The sequence below is a fragment of the Ranitomeya variabilis genome, chromosome 4, assembly GCF_051348905.1.
Source record: "Ranitomeya variabilis isolate aRanVar5 chromosome 4, aRanVar5.hap1, whole genome shotgun sequence".
Lineage (NCBI taxonomy): Eukaryota > Metazoa > Chordata > Amphibia > Anura > Dendrobatidae > Ranitomeya > Ranitomeya variabilis.
In genome coordinates, this window is record NC_135235.1 from 91,674,913 (window position 1) to 91,702,884 (window position 27,972).

At 44.4% G+C, this 27,972-nt stretch overlaps 1 protein-coding gene across 1 annotated transcript in view; it reads left to right on the plus strand.

Moving 5' to 3' along the window:
* Positions 1-6,145: 6,145 nt before the first annotated feature.
* Positions 6,146-27,972, plus strand: part of MINPP1 (multiple inositol-polyphosphate phosphatase 1) — a 63,385-nt gene continuing 41,558 nt past the window's right edge. The window contains exons 1-5 of the mRNA XM_077258899.1: positions 6,146-6,276; positions 10,118-10,855; positions 15,058-15,255; positions 19,207-19,307; positions 23,996-24,129. Coding sequence (XP_077115014.1) covers positions 10,237-10,855; positions 15,058-15,255; positions 19,207-19,307; positions 23,996-24,129 — 1,052 coding nt within the window. The 5' untranslated portion in view covers positions 6,146-6,276; positions 10,118-10,236. The remainder of the gene's footprint in view (positions 6,277-10,117; positions 10,856-15,057; positions 15,256-19,206; positions 19,308-23,995; positions 24,130-27,972) is intronic.

Consider the following 27,972-nt stretch of genomic DNA (forward strand, 5'->3'; position numbering starts at 1 on the left):
TGAAGGCCTGGCAGAGCATCAAAAAGGAGGAAACACAGCGTCTGGTGATGTCCATGAGTTCAAGACTTCAGGCAGTCATTGCCAACAAAGGATTTTCAACCAAGTACTAGAAATGAACATTTTATTTACAATTATTTAATCTGTCCAATTACTTTTGGTCCCTTTAAAAACAGGGTGGCACATATTAAGGAGCTGAAACTCCTAAACCCTTCATCCAATTTTAATGTGGATACCCTCAAATGAAAGCTGAAAGTCTGAACTTCAACTGCATCTGAATCGTTTTGTTTAAAATTTATTGTGGTAATGTCTAGAACCAAAATTAGAATAATGTTGTCTCTGTCCAAATATATATGGACCTAAATGTATAATATATAATAACCTTATCTATAAATAAAATCTTCTTTTTACCCCTATATCTTTGTGTTGTCTTTACTCCATTGCTCGTCCATGTAGTCATTATTATACTGCCCCCTATGTCTTGTGGGCGCATACAGCAGTGTCCCCCACACTCCAGGCCTCACGGCCCCAACACATCATGGTGTCAGGATTTCCTTCATATTTCTCGGGGGAGAGAACCTGCGGCAGCTTCTGAGGCCTCGATAATAATTTCATCCTCAGTGCAAAACAGAGGAAATCCTGACACCATGATGTGTTGGGGCCATGAGGACTGGAGTTTGGGGATCACTGTCACACATGAGATAAAGCTGGATAACCCCCGATATCATTATATCTTATGGGGATAAATCAGCTAATTGCTCTGATTCCTGGGAGAGTCGGGTCCGGAGCAGGAGACATTGGGGCCTTCCTCCATTTCTGGTAGTAAATGAGAACACTGAGTCGCTCCGTCCTCTATTACCTCAGAACTTCCTAACAAGACAGAGAAGAATGGGTTTCCTAAACCAGACAACAGTTATTATATAATAGAGAAGAGGGTTTGTTACAGTGTGTAAGTGCAGCTGGGAACTAATCAGCTCACAGAGCATTGCCTGAACTGGATACAGTGGGGGATGTGGCTATGCCTTCTGCAGTCAAGACCCCCATGGACACCCCGTGATCAGTTCCTCTAGAGAACATTCATGAAAAAGGAGAATCCCCTATAGGCCCCCAGATTCGAGCTCCCCCTTCTGGCATGGAGTCAGAACAGTGTTGCATGTACTGGTTACCTGTTAAAGGGATCCTTCCTCACTTCCAAGCATGGCATAACCCTTCTCGAAAGGAAAGCAATGCCACTGTAACAACCGGTTACCTCAGGTGTTACATATTGAGATGCGAGTCTCGTGCGAGTTTCTCGCAAGTGTGATCCCGGCTGTAGAAAGGCGTCCACAGGGAGAAATGTGGTAGGAGCAGTTATTGTGTCATTTCCTAGTGATCTGCATCTGGGAATGCAGAATGACAACCAATATGGCGGCCATCATGGGCGTCACTAGGCACATAGATCTATAGCTCCCATCACATCACAGCTCTTCTCCCGGCTTCTATACTCACCTCTCTGACACATCTTAATCTCTTTCTCCATAGTGCCTCCTCTTCGGGGGGTGAGGCTGCTCTCTTCATAACTTAAATTACTCGACTCTTCTTTCTCCTGTGATGCATAATGTTTGGATAACTGTCTTGATCCAATATTTGGGCAAAAATACTCTCATCTGGGTGTTATTTATTATTGTTATTTATTATATATTTTTGTTCATTTTTCCCAGATGGTACTTTATAGACATTGTTTGCCTTTGGTTACCCCTATTTTTCTTCTCCTATGTGAGGGCTACATTATACCCTTTTGGGGGGCTACATTATATTCCAAGGGTGGGCTGAATTAAACCCTATTAGAGGGCTGCATTATACCCTGAGGGGGCCACATGATATTCTATAGGGGTTGCATTATACTATATGAGGGAGGCTGCATCACACTCTATGTGGGTATCATTATTTGCAGCGTTTTTTTCTGCAGAAAAGTCAGGGCATTAGCATGGAGAAAGAGACACAAAAAATGCACCAAAACTGCACCTAAACCTGCGTTTTTGCCGCAGCTTCTTTCCTGCCAAGAAATCAGGTTTTGCTGCAGAAAAAAAGGAGCAAAAACGCCCCGTGTGAACTTACCCTAACTTGTACGCAAGTGGCGCCCCCACTGAATGAAGACTCCCCCTCACTATCCCTTTAACCTTTCCCTCCAAAAATCTCCCAAACGATAGAATTTACATATGGAGAGGGGGAGAGTATTGTATATAGATAATACAGTGATTATCTTGGAGTAAGTCTTATTTGTGGAGAGTGTAAGGTTTCTCTTATTGAGAGTGTTGGGGGACACTCACTTGGCCGCGATATTCAAGCACACGGGCACGGGTTTATAAAACCAAAGCAGTCCATGCGGTTTATTAAGCCTCATAAACCGGGTTACGCACAGTTCATAACATGAAACACAACAGGCACCAACTGGTGATATTTACTTGCAGCTTCAAACACTTCAGTGTACGGCTTTGCCTCACGGACACTAACGTGCTGGGCCTCTCACTTCGCCCAGTTACCAGGGTGTCCGTACGCCGTACACTACACCAACGTCCCAAGTCACAGACAGCACATGTGACTCCGGGTTGTCGTCTCTAAACACGCTGGTCCTCCCTTAACCAGTTCCCAAGGGAGACCACATAGTTCATAGAACTTCACAAGCACTACCGGCCTGTACGATACCTGACGGGAGCTCCGGCTCCACCTGCTGACTCCTTGCCAGTCCACACCTCCGGGTAAGCTGCCTTACAGGGATCACCAACTTGCCTGGCCGGCACACACTAGTTAGTCCAGAGCCACTGAAGGATTGTAGCTTCCCCAGTTCCACTGTGCACTGCTCTGGGATCCGGTCCTCCTACTAGGACCTCCCACGCCAGCAGGTGCTTTCCAGGAAGCCTCCTCTCAGGCTTCCAACACAGGAACACACCGAGCCCTCAGGTACTCCCTCAGGGATTTTGCACTTGGACCCTTCAGGTCCAAACACTGGAACCACACAGGAACATGTGACCCACACCCTGGTCACGTTATGTACCTGTAACCACACCCACAGTAATGGATCACATGGGCTGGTCACGTGATCCTGACATCACTGCAGGTCAATTCTCACGGCCTCAATACAACTCCGTGCACATCCCGGGGAGACCATGCAGCGCCCCCTACCTGTTACAGGGGTTACTGCATCACATATATCACAAGAGCTCAAAGGACTAACTCCTCAAACACATTCTCAATGAACAGGGGACTTCCATGGCATTCTACTTCTAGAGGAGTCAATAAGGTGCAATGTGCCAAAAAGCCACTGATTTCTGCAGGTCTAGAAAAAGAATTGTCCCTGGTGTCTCAGAGTCTGACACAATGATATCAATATGCAGCAATATGTATGGAGCACTAGGACTTGGTTTCAGCGATTATTGCAGCTACAATTTATCAGAATCCAAGCCTATTAAAAGATTTCAAGGTTAGATTTCATAAAGGCAGATTTTAAGGGACTTAGAAAGAAAATCGGAGGGATCCAATGGCTGGATATCCTTAAGGACAAAAATGTCTAGGAAGGACGGGAAATCTTGAAAAATGAGATTCTCAAAGCACAATCATTAACAATTCCGACAAGAGGGAAGAATAGGAAGCATTTAAGGAAACCAGGATGGATGAACACAGAACTTAAACACATGCTAAAAAGGAAGAAATAAATATTTATCAAATGGAAAGAGGGAGGCATATCTAAAGAAGAATATAATGCCGTCTTCAGAAGCTGCAGGGCACAAATCAGATTATGTAAAGCGGACAATGAATTAAGGCTTGCAAGAGACATCAAAAGCAATAAAAAAGGATTTTGGGGATATGTCAAAAGTAAAAGAAAAGTCAAAGATGCTATAGGATTTTTACAGGATGAAAACGATGAAATGGGAAGAAAGGATGTTGAGAAGGCTGAACTTTTAAATTCCTATTTTGCAGCTGTTTTCTCTTAGAAAGGAAATGTAACATCAACTGATCTTCACTGTCCTATTAAAGGAATAGAAGAATCCAGGATATCTATAAACAGAAAGATAGTGAGGAAACACTTAGCTAACATAAATGAATTCAAGTCTCCAGGTCCAGATGAATTACACCCCAGAGTACTGAATGAGATAGCAGAAGAAATTTTTGAACCACTCTTCATAATCTTTGAAAATTCTTGGAGAACAGGAGAAGTCCCAGAAGACTAGAGAAGAGCAAATGTTGTTCCTATCTTCAAAAAGGGGAAGAAGGTGGACCCAGGGAACTATAGGCTGGTGAGTCTGACGTCTATACCAGGAAAGATCTTTGAACAAATTATTAAACAACATGTATGTAAGTACCTGGATAAGAATGAAGTGATTATACAGAGTCAGCATAGGTTTGTAACTAATAAGTCATGTCAGACTAACTTAATTTCCTTCTATGACAGAATCACTGACTGGGTGGATCAGGGAAATGCTGTAGATATAGTATATCTGGACTTCAGCAAAGCATTTGACAAAGTATCTCACAAAATCACAATCCTTATTGAAAAAATGGCTAAGTATGGAATGGACAAGGCAACTGTTATTTGGATTCATAACTGGCTTAGTGATCGGACCCAAGGAGTGGTCGTAAATGGCTGCACATCCAGTTGGAAGAATGTCTCAAGTGGGGTACCACAGGGCTCTGTCCTGGGCCCTGTAATGTTCAACGTCTTTATCAATGATTTAGATCAGGGGTCCCCAACCTGTAGCTCGGGAGCCACATGTGGCTCGTAGTCCCATGAATTGTGGCTCGCGGCTGTCTGCCAACTTGGTGCATTAGCTACAGATTTAGTAAACTGGTATGAAGAGCACATCTCAAAATGGTGAACGTTGTGAGTAGTCCTACAGAGAAGAGCAGACCTTGGTACACATCTACTGGTCTTGGGGGTTTAGAGATAATTTAAGTATGGTGTGCTGGAGACAGGATGATACTACCAGTCAGAGGAGGTGCTTGAAGATGGATGTGACTTTGTTGGGAGTGCGTGATGGGAGAATGCTGAATGTGGTGGGGTGTGGTGGGAACCCCTGAATCTTGGTATACTGCTTCGGGGTGATTTGTGTGGAAAAGCTATGCTTTTCATTATACCCTTAGGCCGGCTTCCCATTGCGTTAATGCAGTCCGTTCAATGCATAGCATACACGCTATTCATCTGCGCTAGCGGTGACGGACCCGGAAACGCTGCATGCAGCGTCCGAGGGTCTGTCACAGAATGACGGCACATCGCTAGCGCATGCGTTGGCGATGCGCCCGACAATAGGGGTTAATGGCAGCGTTAACGGACTGCGTTACACAGCGTTATGCCGTGGTGTAACACAGTCCGTCTAACGGACTGCATTAACGCAATAGCAACCCGGCCTTAATGGGGGCTTTGGTTGCCACTACTGTGAGGGGGGCAGTAGCTGGATGTGACTCACAACCCTCTTGCAAAGCAGAATGTGGCTCTCAAGGTCAGAAAGGTTGGAGACCACTGCTCTACATATATTTCATGTTCATTCCCCACCTATCAGGGAATATAATATACACCTGTTTATATGGGATATGTTCATTCTCCTATTATCTACATATATTTCATGTTCATTCCCCACCTATCAGGGAATATAATATACACCTGTTTATATGGGATATGTTCATTCTCCTATTATCTACATATATTTCATGTTCATTCCCCACCTATCAGGCACAGGGAATATAATATACACCTGTTTTTATGGGATATGTGTTGATTTCCTAATTTTCTACATATATTTTATGTTCAGTTCATATCCAAGATGCATAAGAAATCTATAACACCTATCCATCTCTTTGGACCTAAATGTTATTATGTTCATTCTTTTTATTTATTCCTTTTCTTCATTCTTTTTAGTATGTCCCCATACAGTCTAGCATCTTCAGTAGTGAGCCGGCTAGAGTGTATGGGCTGCAGTCAGGCACCTGGAAGGAGCCCATACAGTCTAGGCTCAAGCATGAAATCTCTCCGTACGGAAACAAGCGCAGCAAAAAAAAAAACGTTCCTACAATGCTTGGACGCACGAGTGTACTCTGATGGCAGTGCGCAGGCGTCAGCTCTAGGTTCCAAGCGCCTGCGCTTGGGTTGTAAATGACACTAGCTGTGCGCATGTGCGTCGCCTCTCCATAGAAAGTTACAGAGCTGTGCTAGAAGCAGTGGGATCGCGGGGGTGAGCGGCTGATTGTCACTGGGGCTGTTGTCATTCGGCGGCGCCGGGCGGCCGCGGTGTGCTGCGGATTGTGCAGGTATTAGCTTCATGCAATCTGATTTATGACATTTTATTTCCCATCGTGCTCTGCGTGGGCTAGTGGTCGCCACCAGCTCTAGTGGGATAGATAACTAAAGTTGTTTTGTGATGAATGGCCAAGAATTTGTATTGGGAATGCCCCCCCCTGCTGGTTAGTGTGCCGAACTGCACTGCAAGTGTCCAGGTAGTAATGTAATAGGGGGTCCGCACACTGCCCAAATATATGACGGGCTCCGCACACTGCCCAAATATATGACGGGCTCCGCACACTGCCCAAATATATGACGGGCTCCGCACACTGCCCAAATATATGACAGGGGCTCCGCACACTGCCCAAATATATGACAGGGGCTCCGCACACTGCCCAAATATATGACAGGGGCTCCGCACACCGCCCAAATATATGACAGGGGGTCCGCACACTGCCCAAATATATGACAGGGGGTCCGCACACTGCCCAAATATATGACAGGGGGTCCGCACACTGCCCAAATATATGACGGGCTCCGCACACTGCCCAAATATATGACGGGCTCCGCACACTGCCCAAATATATGACGGGCTCCGCACACTGCCCAAATATATGACAGGGGCTCCGCACACTGCCCAAATATATGACGGGCTCCGCACACTGCCCAAATATATGACAGGGGCTCCGCACACTGCCCAAATATATGACGGGCTCCGCACACTGCCCAAATATATGACGGGCTCCGCACACTGCCCAAATATATGACGGGCTCCGCACACTGCCCAAATATATGACAGGGGCTCCGCACACTGCCCAAATATATGACGGGCTCCGCACACTGCCCAAATATATGACAGGGGCTCCGCACACTGCCCAAATATATGACAGGGGCTCCGCACACTGCCCAAATATATGACAGGGGCTCCGCACACCGCCCAAATATATGACAGGGGCTCCGCACACTGCGCAAATATATGACAGGGGGTCCGCACACTGCCCAAATATATGACGGGCTCCGCACACTGCCCAAATATATGACAGGGGCTCCGCACACCGCCCAAATATATGACAGGGGGTCCGCACACTGCGCAAATATATGACAGGGGGTCCGCACACTGCCCAAATATATGACAGGGGGTCCGCACGCTGCCCAAATATATGACGGGCTCCGCACACTGCCCAAATATATGACAGGGGCTCCGCACACTGCCCAAATATATGACAGGGGCTCCTCACACTGCCCAAATATATGACAGGGGCTCCTCACACTGCCCAAATATATGACAGGGGGTCCGCACACTGCCCAAATATATGACGGGCTCCGCACGCTGCCCAAATATATGACGGGCTCCGCACACTGCCCAAATATATGACGGGCTCCGCACACTGCCCAAATATATGACATGGGGTCCGCACACTGCCCAAATATATGACGGGCTCCGCACGCTGCCCAAATATATGACGGGCTCCGCACGCTGCCCAAATATATGACGGGCTCCGCACACTGCCCAAATATATGACAGGGGCTCCGCACACTGCCCAAATATATGACAGAAAGGTCCGCACACTGCCCAAATATATGACAGGGGCTCCGCACGCTGCCCAAATATATGACAGGGGCTCCGCACGCTGCCCAAATATATGACAGGGGGTCCGCGCACTGCCCAAATATATGACAGGGGGTCCGCGCAGTGCCCAGATATATGACAGGGGGTCCGCACACTGCCCAGATATATGACAGGGGGTCCGCACACTGCCCAGATATATGACGGGGTCCGCACGCTGCCCAAATATATGACAGGGGGTCCGCACACTGCCCAAATATATGACAGAGAGGTCCGCACACTGCCCAAATATATGACAGGGGTCTGCAGGGAGGTCAGATGTGTTATCAGGACATCCATTCAGTGCTTTCCCTCCTAATCCAGCACAGACCGTATATATTGGATGAAGACAGTGCGTCCTAAAATCAGATCTGCCCTGTGTACACTGCGGGGTCCTGGCAGAGTGCTGCCCACCAAGCTGCTGGCAGAAAGCCTTTGGCGGCAGGTGTCTGGTGACATTGAGATCTCAGTGTCACACTGTAACGTTGCATGTAATGATTGTGTTGTTACATTGTGTCCTGTGACCTTCCGCGACCCGGAGCCGCCAATGTTTCCACATGAGTTGGACTTTCAGTCGCTGGTGGCAGGGTGCCCGTGACTCGCTTGCTATTTTCTTCTACACTATCCACATGACTGCAGCTTGTCTACAATATTGCTGTTTTTTTTGCAGTGAAATATAAATTCTAAAATAGTTGTTAGTTGCGCTAAGAATCGCTGCTGTGTGATGTCGTCATGTACTCTGATATTCCCAAGATAATAACTTATCTGTTTGGCTTTGTCTCACATTATTCCATAGACAGTGAGTGAAACGGATGGCAAGCAAGGGCTCACGGGGGGCCTCTAGCAATGAGTACGTTGCCCCCTATTGTATGGATGAGAGATAACTTACTATCTGGGATTAACGCATTAATGAGGATAATTAGGCCTTGTGCGCACGTTGTGGATTTGTGTGCGGATTTTTCCGCCCAGATTCAGAAAAATCTGCAGGTAAAACGCCCTGCGTTTTACCTGTGGATTTAGTGCAGTTTTTGTGCGGATTTCACCTGCGTTTTTACACCTACAGATTCCTATTAAGGAATAAGTGTAAAACGCTGCGGAATCCACACAAAGAATTGACATGCTGCAGAAAATAAACTGTTTTCCGCAGCATGTGCACAGCGGATTTGGTTTTCCATAGCTTTACATGCTACTGTAAAACGCATGGAAAACAGCTGCAGATCCGCAGCCAAATCCACAACATGTGCACATACCCTTAAAGGGAACCTGTCAGAATCTTCTGCACCCCCAAACCATTTGTGTCTGTATAGCCCTTCAAAAGATAAACTGATCTCTGAATGACAATGCTCCACCAGTGAGAAATCCCATTTTAGGATTTTGCATGTATGTGTTAGGCAGGGCATTGGGGCGGGACGATGCACTTAAGGCTCCTCATCTCACGCTGGGTTCATGCCTGGGGCCACTATCCTCTGGTTGATTGACAGGTCGTTGGCTCTGACGCACACCCGTAATTACAGCGTGAGGATCCGTCGCTGTTAGTTCATCGTCATGCCCCAATGCGATACCAGACACGCAGCTTCAAATCGCACTTTCTCGCTGGTGGTGCATCGCTTTGGGGTCAAGAGATCAACTCGCTTATCTTCTAAAGGGGCTACACAGACCTAAGTGGATTGGCGGTGTAGACGTCACTGCTGGTTCCCCTTCAGGTAATTATTCACATCTTGGTTTACGTTTTTGTTATCTGTTCTTTCATTGGAACAGAAAACTGATCAAATACTGATTGTGTGAACGTGGCCTGAGACGCTGTGCACACAAAGAGTGTTTGATGAGTTTTAGATACATTTTTGATGCTGCATATTTTCTCTTCCTTAAAAATGCATAAATGCAATGAAAAAAAATGCAATAAAACTATTTTCCATAACCGATTCTGAAAATCGGCAACATCAAAAACTTACCACATACTCATCTGGGAACGTAGCCTAAAGGGTGTAATGCCAGTTGTTTTGACCCTGCAAACCTGCTGACAGCGCTAGATCACTGAGGTTAGCAGCATGAATGAGAAAAGTAGGTTTTATGCCAGCACGTACCCTACTGCAAGTGTTCCAAGGTCTGTCCCTACCACAGAAGTGTTTTGGGGGCTTCACAGCCCCAGACAGGATTGTGAATCACATTCATAGACTGGTTTTGAACATGATTATCTCTGTATAGTGTTGATGTGCTCTTGATTTTCTGTGTCATTTTTTTATATCATGTGTTCTCACTTGTAGGACTGTCGATAGATGAGATGATCGCCTGTCCGCACACTACATCTATGAAGGCTTAGCGAGCTACAGACAATCCATTCCCAACAATTCCCTTATACCTCGGCAGCCCCATTTTTCCCACAATGAGTTCTGCACTGTACACATACAAAAAATGTGCCCCCAAAGCAGCTCAGATCCTTCTTCTCTCAGTGACCTGGTTTTGTAGTGCTGGAGGGATTGACTCTGTCATCAATGAGTCCCCAAAAATAGCCTCTTTTTTTGGGACCAAGACCAGATATGAAGAAGTCAATCCCTTTCTCCTGCAAAATCCTTTGATGGTTACAAGGAAAAACGATCTTCTACCAAATACTTGCACTCCTCTCCAAATAGTCTCCGTGATCAGGCATGGGACACGATACCCCACCAGAAAGCAAATTAAGAAATTGAAGAAAATGTACAGCCTTATCGAAGAAAGTGCGAGCAGCTCTGAGCTGGTGAAGGAGCTACAGAGCTGGAACATGTGGTATGATGACTGGATGGATGGACAGCTGGTGAAGAAAGGAGAGGAGGACATGAAGAACCTGGCCTATAGACTCGCCTCTCTGTTTCCCGCCCTGTTTACTTCTGACAAGTTCCATAAATGTAAAATGTCTTTTATTACCAGTTCTAAGCACAGATGCGTTGACAGCACAAAAGCTTTTATTCACGGACTGGCACACGCTTACCTCAAGCTCCCGCTACCGAATGAGGAGGAATTAGAAAGTAAGTCTGAGAGCTTGAAAGTACACACACACAACGTATAAAAATATGGTCAGTATTTTTACAGACCAAATACGCAGAAATGTTCCCTGAACAGTGATCCGTATGTCATCCGTAGGCAAGGTGTGGCTGCGTATTTTGCGCATGTAAACCTCTGGATGGCAGGCTTGCAAAAATTGCAAAATGGACATAGAATAGATCTATGTATATATATGATATATATATATTACAGAGCTAGATAGCAGAAAAGCCGGTGATTCAATTGCCGGCTTTTGCCATCTCCTTATCAAACCCGACAGGATATGAGACATGGTTTACATACAGTAAACCATTTCATATCCCTTAGTTTTTGCATGTTCCTCACTACTAATGTTTGAAGTGTCTGTGTGCAAAATTTGGGAGCTCTAGGTGTTAAAATAAAGGGTTAAATTATGGAAAAAGTGTGGAAAGCCAGTGACTGAGGGCAGATATTAATAGCCTAGAGAGGGACCATGGTTATCCCCCCCCCCCCCCCTCGGCTAAAAACATCTGCCTCCAGCCACCCCAGAAAAGGCACGTCTGTAGGATGCGCCTACTCTGGCACTTAGCCTCTCTCTTCCCACTCCCCTGTAGCGATGGGATATGGGGTTTTATATATATATATATATATATATATATATATATCAGTACAGAGCAAAAGTTTGGACACACCTTCTCATTTAAAGATTTTTCTGTATTTCCATGACTATGAAAATTATACATTCACACTGAGGGCATCAAAAAAATGTATTAACACATGTGGAATTATATACTTAACAAAAAAGGGTGAAACAACTGGAAATATGTCTTATATTCTAGGTTCTTCAAAGTAGCCACCTTTTGCTTTGATTGCTTTGCACACTCTATGCATTCTCTTGATGAGCTTCAAGAGGTAGTCACCAGGAATGGTCTTCCAACAATCTTCAAGGAGTTCCCAGAGATGCTTAGCACTTGGCTCTTTTGCCTTCACTCTGCCGTTCAGCTCACCCCAAACCATCTCGATTGGGATCAAGTCTGGTGACTGTGGAGGCCAGGTCATCTGGCGTAGCACCCCATCACTCTCCTCCTTGGTCAAATAGCCCTTACACAGCCTGGAGGTGTGTTTAGGGTCATTGTCCTGTTGAAAAATAAATGATGGTCCAACTAAACGCAAACCGGATGGAATAGCATGCCGCTGCAAGATGCTGTGGTAGCCATGCTGGTTCAGTATGCCTTCAATTTTGAATAAATCCCCAACAGTGTCACCAGCAAAGCAACAACCCCACACCATCACACCTCCTCCTCCATGCTTCACGGTGGGAACCAGGCATGTAGAGTCCATCCGTTCACCTCTTCTGCGTCGCACAAAGACACGGTGGTTGGAACTAAAGATCTCAAATTTGGACTCATCAGACCAAAGCACAGATTTCCACTGGTCTAATGTCCATTCCTTGTGTTCTTTCGCTCAAACGAGTCTCTTCTGGTTGTTGCCTGTCCTTAGCAGTGGTTTCCTGGCAGCTATTTTACCATGAACGCCTACTGCACAAAGTGTTCTCTTAACAGTTGTTGTAGAGATGTCTGCTGCTAGAACTCTGTGTGGCATTGACCTGGTCTCTAATCTGAGCTGCTGTTAACCTGCGATTTCTGAGGCTGGTGACTCGGATAAACTTATCCTCAGAAGCAGAGGTGACTCTTGGTCTTCCTTTCCTGGGGCGGTCCTCATGTGAGCCAGTTTCGTTGTAGCGCTTGATGGTTTTTGCCACTGCACTTGGGGACACTTTCAAAGTTTTCCCAATTTTTTGGACTGACTGACCTTCATTTCTTAAAGGGAACTCGTCACCCCCAAAATCGTAGATGAGCTAAGCCCACCGGCATCAGGGGCTTATCTACAGCATTCTGTAATGCTGTAGATAAGTCCCCGATGTATCCTGAAAGATGAGAAAAAGAGGTTAGATTATAGTCACCCAGGTTAGTCCCGCTGCAGTCCGGTCCGATGGGCGTTTCTGTCCGGTCCGATGGGCGTTTCTGTCCGGTCCGGGGCCTCCAATCTTCTTACGATGACATCCTCTTCTTGTCTTCACGCTGCTGCTCCGGCGCAGGCGTACTTTGCCTGCCCTGTTGAGGGCAGAGGAAATACTGCAGTGCGCAGGTGCTGGGAAAGGTTAGAGAGGCAGGGCGCCTGCGCACTGCAGTACTTTGCAGACAAAGTACACCTGCGCCGGAGCTGCAGAATGAAGAAAAGAAGAGGAAGTCATCGTAAGAAGATGGGAGGCCCTGGACTGGACTGCGACGCCCACCGCAGTGGGACCGCCCCTGGGTGAGTATAATCTAACCTCTTTTTCTCATCTTTCAGGATACATGGGGGGGGCTTATCTACGGCATTACAGAATGCTGTAGATAAGCCCCTGATGCCGGTGGGCTTAGCTCATCTATGATTTTGGGGGTGACAGGTTCCCTTTAAAGTAATGATGGCCACTCGTTTTTCTTTGCTTAGCTGCTTTTTTCTTGCCATAATACAAATTCTAACAGTCTATTCAGTAGGACTATCAGCTGTGTATCCACCAGACTTCTGCACAACACAACTGATGGTCCCAACCCCATTTATAAGGCAAGAAATCCCACTTATTAAACCTGACAGGGCACACCTGTGAAGTGAAAACCATTCCTGGTGACTACCTCTTGAAGCTCATCAAGAGAATGCCAAGCGTGTGCAAAGCAGTCATCAAAGCAAAAGATGGCTACTTTGAAGAACCTAGAATATAAGACATATTTTCAGTTGTTTCACACTTTTTTGTTAAGTATATAATTCCACATGTGTTAATTCATAGTTTTGATGCCTTCAGTGTGAATGTACAATTTTCATAGTCATGAAAATGCAGAAAAATCTTTAAATGAGGTGTGTCCAGACTTTTGGTCAGTACTGTATATAAGTATATATATATATCTCCCTATACTATGTGCAGACATTTATTCTATTCTATTCTGTCAGTGTGATTTTACTGTACACCTCGCTGAATTACCGGCTTTTCTATAGAACACCGCTGTGTATTTCTCGCAAGTCACACGCATGGTCCGTGTGTAATCCGTATTTTTCTCGCCCCCATGGACTTTCATTGGTGTATTTTTGTAGGAATACGCTGACAATTGCAGCATGCTGTGATTTTCTTAGCCTGTAAAATACGGCTGAGAAATATACGGCTGATGGGAGCTGCCCCATAGAGAATCATTGGTCCGTGTGCAATGCGTTGTTTTTGCGCCTCTCCCTCGTCCGTATTCCTCTCGTGTGACCCCGGCCTAAGTGTGATGTCTGATCGGCTGGGACTGCCATCATTCTGAGAACTCCATGTATCTGTCCATTTCACTGGATGACCTGCACTAATATCCCTGCAGTATATAGTAGTTCTAGACTTTAAAGGGGTTGTCCTCTACCTGGATTACCCTCATACTTGCCTCCCACACTGGCGCATTTCGAGTGATGTCAGCCCCAGGGTTTGCATGCCATTTTTATGCCACATGAGCACTGCAGACAATCCGTGGCTTCTGTTGGGCTGCTGTGCACTCACTTTTTTCTCTTGTCCGAGGTTCATCTGAGGGAAATAAGAGCTTACCTGCTCAATAACATCCACATGGCAGAACAATGTCACGTAGTCTCGGCGCTGACATGGAATGGCGCCATTGTTGTTTTACATTGGGAACTACTTCATTTTAAAGGGGGCTGTGCAAAAATATCATGGAAAATAATCGAAACACAAAAAAGGGGCCACTACAGGTAATAGACAAGCCTGTTAACAGTATAATTACATGTTTTAACTTTTTTTGTATGTGTTTTATACTGTATTTGGATACTAGTTTTTATGGTGTTCAGTCTTCAAGGTTGTTCTTGTTCAGTCATTAAAAAAAAAAATTGGAAGTAATCCACCTCAAACGGAAAAAAAAAACTGAGTGCACATGTATCAACGTAAATTCAGTTCTATTGTACTTACCCCCTTATTCTAGCATTTAGACATCACATTATAGTAGGAAAAGCCGAGTATGTAATTTAATAAATACCGTATGTGATCATGTATGAAAAGGTCTTCATGGAATAAACCGAACAGAACTGAAGTCACCATCGGTTATTACTAGCGTAATTGCTTTTACCAGTGAAAGTCCTTCCTATTGGGGATTAAGCAAATTAGTAAGATGTCTCCATTTCTGTCTTTTTACAGCTGTATGGTGCAGAGAGCCTGTGGTCAATGATACTTTAATGCGTTTCTTTGATCACTGTGAGAAGTTTGTGGCCCAAGTAGAAGATAATGACACAGCAATGCATGAAGTGGACAAGTTTAAGGAAGGACCAGAAATGAGGAGAGTGCTGCACAAAATCTCCAACCTCCTAAGCATTCCAGAGCATGAGCTGAACGCAGGTAGGAGCTGACTACTAACCCCGGAGGGAACCATTCACTTAGCTGTAATGTATCACATACAATAGTATGATCCCCTGTCACTGGCTGAAATACAGTCAAAAGGCTACAGTCAGATGTTGGGGGCGGATGGGATATGTCTACAGGAGCAAACTACATTAGGTTTGCTTTCTGTCATCATGGAGACGCAAGGGTCTGCCTAGCCGATTAACTGTTACATAACTTTTGGTATGCATGTCTACCAGTAATATAAGCTGGATGTGAGATTTGCACATATCTCAGTAATATAGGCTGGGTGTGAGGTTTGCATGTCTCTCTCAGTAATATAGGCTGGATGTAAGGTTTGCATGTCTCTCTCTGTCATATAGGCTGGATGTAAGGTTTGCATGTCTCTCCCAGTAATATAGGCTGGATGCGAGATTTGCATGTCTCTCCCAGTAATGTAGGCTGGATGCGAGATTTGCATGTCTCTCCCAGTAATATAGGCTGTATGCAAGGTTTGTGTGTCTCTCTCGGTAATATAGACTGGTTGTGAGATTTGCATTTCTCTCCCGGTAATATAGGCTGGATGTGAGATTTGCATTTCTCTCCCAGTAATATAGGCTGGATGCGAGATTTGCATGTCTCTCCCGGTAATATAGGCTGGATGCGAGATTTGCATGTCTCTCAGTAATATAGGCTGGATGCGAGATTTGCATGTCTCCCAGTAATATAGGCTGGATGCAAGATTTGCATTTCTCTCCCGGTAATATAGGCTGGATGCGAGATTTGGATGTCACTTTCAGTAATATAGGCTGGATGCGAGATTTGCATTTCTCTCCCTGTAATGTAGGCTGGATGCGAGATTTGGATGTCACTCAGTAATATAGGCTGGATGCGAGATTTGCATGTCTCCCAGTAATATAGGCTGGATGCAAGATTTGCATTTCTCTCCCGGTAATATAGGCTGGATGCGAGATTTGCATGTCTCTCCCAGTAATATAGGCTGGATGCAAGATTTGCATTTCTCTCCCGGTAATATAGGCTGGATGCGAGATTTGGATGTCACTTTCAGTAATATAGGCTGGATGCGAGATTTGCATTTCTCTCCCTGTAATGTAGGCTGGATGCGAGATTTGGATGTCACTTTCAGTAATATAGGCTGGATGCGAGATTTGCATTTCTCTCCCTGTAATATAGGCTGGATGCGAGATTTGCATATCTCTCCCAGTAATATAGACTGGATGCGAGATTTGCATGTCTCTCCCAGTAATATAGGCTGGATGCGAGATTTGGATGTCACTCCCAGTAATATAGGCTGGATGCGAGATTTGCATTTCTCTCCCTGTAATATAGGCTGGATGCGAGATTTGCATTTCTCTCCCTGTAATATAGGCTGGATGCGAGATTTGCATGTCTCTCCCAGTAATATAGGCTGGATGCGAGATTTGCATGTCTCTCCCAGTAATATAGGCTGGATGCGAGATTTGGATGTCACTCCCAGTAATATAGGCTGGATGCGAGATTTGGATGTCACTCCCATTAATATAGACTGGATGCGAGATTTGGATGTCACTCCCAGTACTATAGGCTGGATGCAAGGTTTGCGTGTCTCTCTCAGTAATATAGGCTGAATGCGAGGTAGTTGTAATGAAGATTATTTAGAGAGTTACTTAACTTTGCATTTTAGAAAGCAAATGAGAAATATAACAATTCTGTGTATTGTAGAAAAACAAATATTTGCTATCATTTCAGTGATTTCAGACAGCAGATCTTATGTCCATGTATACACTAATTATTTATTACACTACATATTTTTACTTCTCACAGAGGATATATAAGGTATTGGGAGTATGGCCAAATTTCATCCCTGGATATTGGTGTCATTCTGGTGGGTGTGCACCCACTCTGCCATAGACTGGACTTACCCTGGAGCGGCCTGACTAAGCGACTACCTGGTTCTTCATTAGTGCCTCTGATGGTGAGATTAGGCTTGGCCGCAAGTAGCCGCCAGGTGCCACTCCAGGGCAGTTCCTGGTATGGCAGCAGCTGCCCCCCCCCCCCCCCCCCCCCCCAGGGATGCAGGTATTGACTCGGACAGGATCAGGATCACTGGCAATATGGATTCTGGTACTGGTTCTGACAGAATGGCTGGTTCAGGCAGGACAGGCTCAGGATCACTGGCAATATGGATTCTGGTACAGGTTCTGACGGAATGGCTGGTTCAGACAGGACGGGCTCAGGATCACTGGACAAACACTGGTGCAGAATCACAGAACAGGTTCAGGAACTGACAACGGACTAGTAGGTTGGAGACACACGAGGTACTGAAGTTGCTCACACACCTCCCTACGGGGTGTCTTAAATGCCTAATGCCTCCCAGCTGTAGGCTGGGGACACTTCTGGAGTGCGCACACTGCCCCTATTTTGCCAGAAGACCTGTGCAACATTTGTATGCCTAGGAGCCAGAACAGGAGATGCCGCTGAGCGGCCGTGGCAGTTAGCATGCTGACGTTCCTGCCAAGGGGGAAGGAGAGGACCCATACAGGGACGCCGGTGTAACTGGATTGTTAAACACTTACCAAAAAGTTTGGTAAATTTTCTGTTTTTATTTTTAAAAAGAATAATAATAAACAAGGCTGTGGAGTCAGAGCCCATTTTTGTGGAGTTGGTGTCATGGAAATTGAGGAGTCTGAGGTTTGGCTCCACAGCCCTGATAATAAAAAAAACTTTTACGCCCGAATTCCAAGTGTATTTGGAAGAGAATGGGATGGAATATAGCAGCTACAAAGAGCATGGGGAGGACATACCATACCATGTACTATTCTCGCTCAGGGGCCCTCTTTTGTATGTCTTCCCCCAATCTTCAGACCCAGCTTGTATGCACTGCATTGACAGTTAATTGATTTAATGTGGCCTGCATTGTCTCTGTGTCACCTGCGGGGGCACTGCAGGAGAATTGCACAGTTAAGGCCCCGTCACACATAGCGATTTACCAACGATCACGGCCAGCGATACGACCTGGCCGTGATCGTTGGTAAGTCGCTGTGTGGTCGCTGGGGAGCTGTCACACAGACAGCTCTCTCCAGCGACCAACGATCAGGGGAACGACTTCGGCATTGTTGAAACTGTCTTCAACGATGCCGAAGTCCCCCTGCAGCACCCGGGTAACCAGGGTAAACATCGGGTTACTAAGCGCAGGGCCGCGCTTAGTAACCCGATGTTTACCCTGGTTACCAAAAAAACCAAACAGTACATACTCACATTCCGGTGTCCGTAACGTCCCCCGGCGTCTGCTTCCTGCTCTGACTGAGCCGCCGTACAGTGAGAGCGCAGCGGTGACGTCACTGCTGTGCTGCGCTCTCACTGTACGGCGGCACTCAGAGCAGGAAGCAGACGCCGGGGGACGTTACGGACACCGGAATGTGAGTATGTACTGTTTGGTTTTTTTTACATTTACGCTGGTAACCAGGGTAAACATCGGGTTACTAAGCGCGGCCCTGCGCTTAGTAACCCGATGTTTACCCTGGTTACCAGTGAAGACATCGCTGGATCGGTGTCACACACACCGATTCAGTGATGTCAGCGGGGCCTCAATGACCAAAAAAAGGTCCAGGCCATTCCGACACGACCAGCGATCTCACAGCAGGGGCCTGATCGCTGGTACGTGTCACACATAGCGAGATCGCTACTGAGGTCGCTGTTGCGTCACAAAACTAGTGACTCAGCAGCGATCTCGCTAGCGATCTCGCTATGTGAGACGGGGCCTTTACTTTAGAATTCATAGCAGGTTACAGCCAATTGCTGATCGTCATTGTTTTCTTGTTTATCCTTCAGCGCCCAAAGCGGAAAACTCCTTTACTATTTTAGTTTAGCTTTATGCCTTTAGAACTGCAGAAAAATCCTGTTGGCCCTTACTGTCCTTTCTGCTGACCCACTTCTGTCACAACATAAATGTCTTTCTCTTTATTACAGATTTGATACAAGTGGCCTTTTTTACCTGCTCATTTGAACTCGCCATCAACAATGTAGTGAACTCTCCCTGGTGTAGGCTGTTTGATGAGGAAGATGCCAAGGTATGTTACATGGCAGCACCAATAACCAGGCTGGCACTGATTCTGTGCTATTTTATATGTATATTATAATGCTCTGCACCACTGAAAAAATATATACACGCTTATAACCTCTTCATAACGATGTACATTTATGTCATATGTCGTGTCACACACAGAGCCTTCATCTTTCCCGGCAGATGATGGCTGAAGTATTAAGCCATCATCTGCCTCTTACAGCTATGGGCGGAGTGGAGGTCCGCACATAGCTGTTACCATGTTAATTGGCGCTGTCAATCTCTGACCGCAGCATTTAACATGTGCCAGTATGGGGGTGCATCATTCCACGCTCCCTTCAGTGCGTTGTGACGTGAACATGAAGCGCCAATGGGTTTCCATAACAGCCAGGGATCTGCTGAAGGCCCCCGTGCCTGCCATTATGATACTCCTGTGCAAGCCAACATTTAGCTGACGTTCATAGGAGATCATGATTTTCACTATACATAACAGTGCTGATGGGAAAGGGACTATCAAGTACAGTAAAAAGTGAGAAAAAAAAATGTATTCAAAAGTTGAAATCGCCCCCCCCCCCCCTTTTTTGAAACATTAAAAATAAAACAGAAAAAAATGCACATATTTGGTATTGCCGTATTCAGAAAAGTCCGATCTATCAAAATATGAAATAAATGAATCCGATTGGTTACGTATTTTGGCTGCCGCAACATTCAATAAGGTAACGGAACCCCGACGCGCGCTTTGGACCAAACCAGACCTTCGTCAGGGTAAGCGATTAAAACATTGTATCTACCCCAAAATCGTATCAGTAAAAACATCAGCTCAGGGGGCAAAAAATAAAAATGGAAATTGTTAAGGCGACAAAAGCAAATTTGTTTAAACTTTTTTTTTTTTTTTTTAATACAAATTTTCACACTTTTTTTTTTTCAACATTTTAAAGAAAACCTATACGTTAGGTGTCTATTTAATTGTGCTGACCTGGAGAATCATATTGCCAGGTTAGTTTTACTATATAGTGAACATGGTATGTAAAAAAAAAAAATTGTCTTTGCACTTTTTTTTTTTGCAATTTCAACACACTTGGAATTTTTTTCCGCTTTCCAGAGCATCACATGATAAAATGAATGCAAAAAAACAAGACCTCATACGGATTTGTGGAAGGAAAATAAAAATATTCTGGCTTTTGGAAGAAGGGGAGGGAAAAAACCCAAAATGAAAATAGACCGGTCGTGAAGGGGTTAAAGATGTTTTCTGAGACTGTGATATGATGGTCTATCCTTAGGCAGGTGTCCATTAGTATCAGATTAGTAGGGCTGTGTGTCTCCTCGTTTTCTGTACAGCCACTTCAAAGGGCAAACATCTGTTACTGGCAAATGATGAATTTTGGTCCCTCGCCCATCTAATACGGACAGCTTATCCCAAAGATAAATCCAGAGAACCAGATGCCATATTGGTGTACCCGCTGCATAGATGGGCCACTGAGAAACCATGTATTGGACCTTACTTTATTGCAATATTAATGTGCCTTTATCTGTGTAATATAAATAAATGGGCTGAAAATAACAATATTGGCCACCAACTAATATATATTATGAGAATGAGCTAATATGATAAATGGCCCTCCGGTGTAGATAGATGAGGTGCATGAGTAGGGCTCCAGTCCATACTAGTAGAAGTAGGAAAACTCGGCACGCAAGAAGATATGTTGTAAAATATGTTGAATTTATTTACAATGAATCAGTCCCCAGATAACGGCTGGTAGATATAACGTTTCGGTCCTCATGGACCTTTATCAGATAAATGCTGTATTGTTGTGGTGGAGAGTGAGTAATAGATATTCACTAAGGCCAGTGAAAAATATATGGACTGAATTTAGGAAAAGGTGTAGGTGAGCCTACGCTTGTGTATGGTGGCAGAGCCACTGTCACCGGCCCTAGTGAGCATCTATTACTCTCCACCACCACCATAGACATTTATCTGATAAAGGTCCATGCAGACCGAAGCGTTATATCTACCAGCTGTTATCTAAGGATTGATTTATTGACAATGAGCGAATAGCGTTGTGGCCAGTGGTCCCATGAGAGTGGATATAATTTACTGATATCCATCTAAATAAGACAATGAGCCCAATTCATCACAGCTTTTATCCCAGTATTGTGGGGTTAAAAGTTTTAAAAAGTGACACAATTTTGGCACAACTCGAGGCTGCGCTAAACTTTTGAGCTTATTGACGTTCTCACACCATTTTTTGTCCCCAAGAGGTTGGGACAGGGACATGGTGATCAACGCTCATCAGATTCATTATGAGCTCCGGCTTTCACTATGTCACAAAGTTTACTCCAGCAGGGACTGGAGTAGGATTTGTGACAAGGTGCACACGGAGGTGCAGTACACTTGTCTGATGCGGTTTCATTTTTAACCCACTCCTGGTTTTGACTTACAAATGCGGATGTAAAATACTGAATGTGTGAATGTGGCCTAAGCAGTCCATAGTTGTCAGCTGCACATTGCCCGAGTGTGTGATTTAAAAAAAAAAAAAAATAGCATTTACCCATCGATCCTCTGCCATAGACACTGTCAGCGCCTGACTGCTGCAGCCAGTTGGTGTTACATCCGCATCAGTCATAAACTAGTTAAGTCAGATGAGAAGGAGATGAGACCAGCAGGGGACCTGAGATGGAGCAGCAGAGGATCGATGTGTATGTTCTATAAGGCAGAGGATCGATGGGTCTATTCTGTAAGGCAGAGGATCGATGGGTATGTGCTATAAGGCAGAGGATCTATGGGTATGTGCTATATGGCAGAGGATCTATGGGTATGTGCTATATGGCAGAGGATCTATGGGTATGTGCTATATGGCAGAGGATCTATGGGTATGTGCTATATGGCAGAGGATCTATGGGTATGTGCTATATGGCAGAGGATCGATGAGTCTATTCTATAAGGCAGAGGATCGATGTGTATGTTCTATAAGGCAGAGGATCGATGGGTATGTGCTATATGGCAGAGGATCTATGGGTATGTGCTATATGGCAGAGGATCGATGAGTCTATTCTATAAGGCAGAGGATCGATGTGTATGTTCTATAAGGCAGAGGATCGATGGGTATGTGCTATATGGCAGAGGATCTATGGGTATGTGCTATATGGCAGAGGATCGATGAGTCTATTCTATAAGGCAGAGGATCGATGTGTATGTTCTATAAGGCAGAGGATCGATGTGTATGTTCTATAAGGCAGAGGATCGATGTGTATGTTCTATAAGGCAGAGGATCTATGGGTATGTGCTATATGGCAGAGGATCTATGGGTATGTGCTATATGGCAGAGGATCGATGAGTCTATTCTATAAGGCAGAGGATCGATGTGTATGTTCTATAAGGCAGAGGATCGATGTGTATGTTCTATAAGGCAGAGGATCGATGTGTATGTGCTATATGGCAGAGGATCTATGGGTATGTGCTATATGGCAGAGGATCGATGGGTATGTGCTATATATTTTTATCACATTCGGTCCATATGTTAATTAATAGAAATGGGTAGAAAACCCCTTTAATGATTGCTCTGTCCCCATACAGCTTGCATCGGTCCTTGTGTATGAATGCGGAGTTACCTTGTTTTACAGTGGTCTTTATGGGCAGAAATATGCCTGTATGAAAGAGATTCTAGGGTACGTGCACTCCGCTTTTATACATCAGAATTCCTTCATCATTTTTGAAGCAGAAGACGCTTCATGAAAACACCAACAGTGTTTTTCTCGGTGTCTTTTTTGATGTTTTTGTGGCTGCTTTGCCATGGTGTCTTTTTTATTTAATAAATAAGATGGTGGTGGCTGGCAGAGTATTCAGATCACTCCTCCTCTTCACAACTTTCAAAGCCTGAAAGAGTAAAAAAAAGTGACAAAAGACGGCACATATGCACAGTAAATTGTTTAGACATTGCTTTGCATATATTTATTCTTTGTTATTTATCACTTTTTCAGGCGGTTTAAAGATTTGATGAATCGGCCCCATTGTGGGCACAACCCCTTCGGCTTGTTGGCTACCTTCGCTGTCTGCACACGGTCTTGTTTTTTTGGACTGGTGCAACTTATGTTAAAATGGTTCTTCACAGGACTGTAGTTATCAGAAACTCCTACCCTTTATAAGATAACAAAGCAATGCTAGTCCTGTGCTAATAAGTCAAATGCAACGTTTAGTGTGAAGTAGGAACATGTTCACAACTGACAAGAAGAAAACCATTGTATTATGGCTATCACAGTGGGGCAGAAATCTAAGGTATTTATACATTTATTGCTAGGAACAGTGGCATAAACCGTGAACAGCGCTTGTAGCTGTGCTGAGATCTTGCCATTGAAAAGGCGCTCTGGTCTCGTCATCAGACACTGATCAGTGGGGTTGGAGTTGTAAGTTGACCCTCTTGGTAATTGGGCTCCTGGCTGCCATGTGCTATGGTTCATGGTTGGTTGCGAAGGGGCTTCCTCGGGCTCTGGGCTCTGGTACTGACTGCTTTCAGTGCTCTCTCCATGGTTGTATCCTTGTTGGGCTCCCACTAATGACTCTTGCTCTGCTCCTCACAATTGTGCCACTTCTTCCCATGGTCACTAGCCATTGAGTTGCCGTATTCCGGCATTGCTGAATATGGAGTCGCCTTCTGTACACGTTGCATTTACCCGTGCTGTCTCTCTTCTCCCACGTAGATCCTGGAATACCTCAATGACCTGAAGCAATATTGGAAGCGGGGCTATGGGTATGATATCAACAGCCGCTCCAGCTGTCACCTATTCCAGCATATCTTCCAGCACTTGGACAATGCGGTCTCGGAAAGTAAAAGGTATTGTCTTGTTTCCGGCAGCTGTTTTCTTGTCCTAACCGCGGGGTGTAATGTCCTTTACAACGCCGTTTAGATAACTTCCTAATTTGTTTTCCTCCTTTTTCCTAGATTACAGATTCTTTTTTACTTTACGCATTGGATAAACATCCCTTATACTGATCTCTGATTACTGTTTCTCTTGGCTTATTTCTATTACTAACCCTCTGATTATACCTTATTAGCATGATATTTCTTGGCAGACACCAGGCATGGATTAATGACATGTGCCATTAGCGGAGCTGCATTTCTCAAGACGCAGGTATCCATCAGCATACTTTTTGTTTTGTTTTTTACTTTTAGAGGAAAGATAGTAGACAGTTTTTTTTCTATACAGTGGTACGATGGAAATATAATGCCCTGGATATGTTTTGTAATATTGGAGACGTACAATATGTCACTATATTACTGCAATTCAGTGCTGTGTGTCCGGAGGTGTACATTGGAAATACTCCAGAAGTATATATCTGTAAGGGTATGTGCACACGTAGAAATGGTCCACTGCGGATTTTTCCGCAGCAGATTTTATAAATCCGCAGGGCAAAAACACTGCGGTTTTCCTGCGGATTTATCTCGGATTTACCGTGGTTTTTGTGCAGATTCCACTGCGGTTTTCTTCTATGGAGCAGGTGCCAAACCGCTGCGGATTCCGCACAAAGAATTGACATGCTGTGGAATGTAAACCGCTGAGTTTCCGCGCATTTTTTTCCGCAGCATGTGCACTGCGGATTGCATTTCCCATAGGTTTACATTGTACTGTAAACGCATGGGAAACAGCTGCGGATCCGCATCAATATCCGCAGCGTGTGCACATAGCCTAAGAAAAGATGACGTGACATTAAAGTAGTTCTTCCTGCTTAAAGAAACTGAATGATGGCCTCATTCAGATATCCGTGTTGCACGTACTTGTGGCATCTGCTTTTTTTTTTTCACAGATACAACACATACCCATTATAATCTGTGGAACTGTTCACATGGCCATGTTTTTCACAGACCGTGCGTCCATGCCAAACACACCGAGACATGTTAGTATTTATTATAGCAACACGGATAAAAAGGCCTATACAATTCTACTAGTTTGTGAAAACCGCCTGCAGAACACATGTATCAAAAAGAGGACATAGAAGCAAATGGCCATACAATTACCAAATGTTATTAGAACATTCAAAAAATAATAATAGTACATGCAGTAATAAATGGAAAAAAGTGAGGAAAGACTATGCAGAAAACGCCAACCACCGCATAGGCAATACAAGAAGTTTTTGCTGTCAAAAGCTCAACAATAAATAGTAGATTCCTATAGTAGGTGCATATCATGCGTCAAATATTTTACACTGTAGATGAAATACAATTAGCAGAGCTCAAAAAAAGAGCTTCTCACTGCATGATTAGTGTCAAAAAGTGACAAGGAATATAAATACAAGTATAAATAACAAAGTAGTAATGCACGCATGAAATTTTAGATGCTCACCAAAAAATGCATGTGTCCTTGAAAAAAAGTGATGTATTAATACCCATAAAGAGTGAAAAAATATAAGTTAAAAGGCTTTCGGGTTAATAAACAAGGATGAGGGAAAATGACCCTATGTGCTGAGTAGCATAGAACCCTGTGGTTCAAATTAATGGATAATATCCTGGGTATTTGACAGCCTACATATGGGATGATGCACATATGAAAGTTGTTCAGGACGGCACTAAGAGGAAAGCATACTATGTTATTACCTGCGGGCGGTGGCGGTAACCCGACGCACGTTTCGCATGTAGCTTCATCTGCGGGGAAGTGTGTACTGAATGGGGTGTTTTGGTTGCTTGACCTAATTGCAAATGGCAGCAGTTTGATGACGGCGCTTCCGTCGGCTGTACTGCATGACGCCGCTGCTGATCGGCGTCATGTGACCCCCGGCCAGTCCCCTGCCCGACGCGTCAGAGCGGGGGGTGGATCAGGTGCCAGCTGAGACGCGTCTCCACAGCAACATCAAAACAGAAAGCCGACGCAAGCGCACACTGCCCTGGTAGGTGCTTACAGAGCTGAAATGCTTCTAATGACATGGACGCTATAGAAATGGCGCTATGCTAAAAAAGTGCCTATATTGAAATACAATTATTTTTGAAAGAAAGGGGGGTGTGGAGGTGAGGGAATAGAGAATAAGAAAAAAAATATATATATGTATGAAAATAAACCCTAATGGTAATGGATAATTTTTATGCCTCCATTACACTTTTAAAGTCAGTGCAAATTTGAGTAAAAAAAGGGGGAGGAATAAATCAACGCATGAGGCTAAAAGGGAATGAAAAATTATACAAGGCGAGGACGTGCAAACTCCATATATATAAAAAAAAAATGGTGAGATGCCTATTAATAGAGAAATTATATAGTGCAAATTATGTATAAAAATAAATATATATAAACCAATATATATATAAAAAAATTGGCGCATTCTAGTGAAATAATTCTTGATACAAATGTGCAAGTGCCTGTGCCTTTAAAAGATTATACATGTCATGTAATTAACTAAATAAGGCATCTATATAAAATAAATTACCATTCATAAGTCCAATGAGCCATAGGGAATATAAAATGGTTGTAAAATCCATTCGTGGAAAAAATTTACATAAACATTATATGGCAAAAATATGACGTAAATATGCATCATTATGATTAAATTCGTTTTGAGTAAACAACAGTATGAAAAATAGTTCATATTAAGATAGCGATTCCCATGCTGTAGCTTCCTACGCAGGTAGACATGATTCAATGCAGATGGAGAAGACAATAGCACCAAGAGAACACAGGGCTAGATGAAATAAGGCCGAAGGTTAGTCAACGCGTCACAGATTCATCAAAAGATATGTTACGTACTGAAAAGAGATTAAAAACAAAATGTATTAAAAACACCGCAATAAGTGATAAAAGCATACGTACAAATGATACCACTATGAGACTACAGAAAGGGGGCAAAGCTTAGGACTTCGTTAAGACCCGACGGCTGGACGGAACCCACCCTGAAGATCCATTGGGCCTCTAGCTGGGCTAATCTTTTTCTCCAGTTTCCTCCTCAGGTGTCTGTGTACTTTGTCGATGCCGATCACAGATAACAGCGTGGCGTCACAACAATGATATTTCTTGAAGTGCCTTGGTATAGGCTTCAAGAGTGACATGTCATCCATATCAAGTGCATTCATGATGTCTCGGAAATGTTCCCTTGTCCTAACCTTAAGAGGCCTAGATGTAAGTCCTACGTACAGCTTAGGGCATGTGCAAGACGCAAGTTAAACCACCCCTATGGTATTGCACGTGATGTGTTGTGTGATGGTGAATGTTTTCTTACCGTCACTGGATTTGAATTCACTTGCACGTTGCATATTGGGACAAGCAATACATTTGCCACAGGGGTAACAGCCCCATTTAAGACCTTTTGAAGTGAAGGCTTTTCCCAATTGCGCACCTTGATAGTAGCTGTGAACGAGTTGGTCCTTCAAATTGGGTGATCGGCGAAAAGTAATTGACGGTTGTTGTGGAAAATGCTTAACAAGAGTACGGTCAGTTGTGAGAATAGGCCAGCATTTTTTCAAGGCTTCTTTCATCTCAAACCATTTACCGTTATACGTAGAGATAAATCTCACGGTGGATTCAGTTGTGGTTTTTTTGCATAGCTGTAGTAAGTCAGAACGTTTAGCCTCTTTGGCCTTCCTAAATCCCTTCTTGATGCTTCTTTTAGAGTAGCCTCGCCCTTCAAATATGGTTGTGAGTGTATTGGCTTGCTTTTGAAAAGACACGTCGTCTGAGCAAATTCTTCTTGCTCTCAA